At 31.2% G+C, this 2,120-nt stretch overlaps 1 protein-coding gene across 1 annotated transcript in view; it reads left to right on the forward strand.

Moving 5' to 3' along the window:
- The window catches only part of LOC108749579 (facilitated trehalose transporter Tret1-like), an 84,321-nt gene that overhangs the window by 1,501 nt on the left and 80,700 nt on the right, over positions 1-2,120 (forward strand). The window contains exon 2 of the mRNA XM_018488361.1: positions 465-715. Within this exon, the coding sequence (XP_018343863.1) occupies positions 465-715 (251 nt within the window). The remainder of the gene's footprint in view (positions 1-464; positions 716-2,120) is intronic.

Raw genomic sequence — 2,120 nt, forward strand, 5'->3', positions numbered from 1 at the left:
TGTGTGTTCCTCCAAGAGATGCTACTAACTAAATCTAACCTTGATACGCGCCAGTAGTGCCATCAGCAGTGACTTTGCACGGACTTTTCAAACGACCCTCGTACATATACCGTCACGTACATGATGTAATGCAACAAGTGAGAAAAAATTATTAGAATTATATTTTATTATTGTACGCGTATAATGTTTAGAAATATATTACACGTAATTCGAATTCGAGCATTGAATTGTTTCATAATATATTAATAACAATATATTAAGAAAAATAGTATATTAAGAAGTTGAATATATTAAAAAAAGGGAAAAATAATAGTAAGACATAAATTGTATTCACACACATTTGAATATATTTGAATATATATATTCATATTTGATATATATTTGAATTCACTTTCAGAGCTAATATAACTTTTTTAAGTGCATATTTACAATAAAATATTGATTTTTGTTATTTAAAAATTTAGCTTCTCTCGGCGGTTTCGCTCTTGGTGTCACAATGGGATGGAATTCTAGCGCCGGGGAAATTCTTCGAAACATCTTAAATGCTAACAGTACCGAAATCGGCATTATCGGTGGTACATTGAATGTCGGTGCTTGTATCGGCGTGATGTTTATATTTTTTTTTATCAAGTATTTCAGCCGTATCACAGCCATGTCCTTGACTATGCCAGTATTCATCGTTGGTTGGACGTTTATTTGCTGCGCTGGTCAAAAAGTATGTCGTAATGTTAAAGAAGGATGTAAAGTTAGGACTATTTCTCGGCTAAAATAAAAAAGTTCCGAAATGTACAAATTACATGTCATAATAAAGAGCTACTTAAAGTGTCGATGGGTGGGAATTGTTTCACATGTGGAAGTCGTGCGCCCCTAAGCAGGAGGAGGGAGATGGAGTAAAAGTCGTTTCGCGTGAAAAATTATTACATAAGCAAGGAAGGGTAAAGAATATTTTTTAATATTATAACTTTAATATTAATATTATAAATTTAATATTATAACTTTTTTTTGTTAATAACCTTTTAACGAGTAACGAGCGACGGCTAAAACTTGTTGGAGGTCATTTAGAGTCATGACTTTGACAACATATGTCAAGTTCAAGGTCATTAGAAGGAGCTTCTCTAAACAGGATATTTATTAAAACTGTAATTCAGAACCAAACAATTATTTTGTATCGGATTATTTGTCGTTCGTTAATCGCTTGAAAATGCTCCTCTAAATTATATTTGTTTAAGCAACAAAAACATTTGCTGTGTAATTTCCGGGATATTTATATAATGTCTCAGTTAACAATTTTTTATTAATAAACTTTATTAATGAATTTTTTATTGATAATAGTGATAACATTAACTTTATGACTTTTTATCATGATTTTTTTACATTCCCGATGTTTTCCGATAAGCAATATATAAAAATTGCCGAATATTGGTCTTCAATAATTTTTCACTCAGGTACTATCACCTTCACAGAAAAACTGCAAGAGATAAAAATCATTAATTTTCTTCTCTTAGAACTCTAAGAATTTTTTCAGAATTTTTGATCAACTTTTTAGTAAGGCATTTTTTATTTTCACTAATATAAAAAAATATGGTATTAAAAAATTTTGAACTTTATGAAAAGAAAAACAAACAATTTTTGTCTCTCACTGTTTTTCTGTAAAATTGATAATATTTGAGCAAAAAGTCATTGAAAATTAATATTCAGCGATTTTTAGTAATTAATATCTCGTTAATTATTGCAAAAATTGCAAAAAGAGGACTTGTAGATTTAATTTAGTCCGCTCTATCTGCGCAAAAGCGCTCAGCAAAACTTACGGGACCGTGTGTATATATATTAGGTGTACAAAAAAGTTCTGAGCTTTTTTTTGTAAAATTCAATCTTTATTTAAAAACAATCGTACGGAAATGGCTTGCTGCGTAACGCCAAGCTGTTCTGCAAGCTCCTTTTCAGTTTGCGCAGAGTTTATATCCAGCAGTGCTTGCAATTCGTCCGTTTCAATCTTTTCAGGGCGTCCAGCACGCGATTCATCTTTAAGACTGAAATCTCCTTGGCGAAACTTTTGATACCACCTTTTGCATGTTGCATGACTTACAGCGTTCTCTCCATATGCAGCACAAATCATTTCA

The sequence above is a fragment of the Trachymyrmex septentrionalis genome, unplaced genomic scaffold (genome assembly GCF_001594115.1).
Source record: "Trachymyrmex septentrionalis isolate Tsep2-gDNA-1 unplaced genomic scaffold, Tsep1.0 scaffold30, whole genome shotgun sequence".
NCBI classification, from domain to species: Eukaryota; Metazoa; Arthropoda; class Insecta; order Hymenoptera; family Formicidae; genus Trachymyrmex; species Trachymyrmex septentrionalis.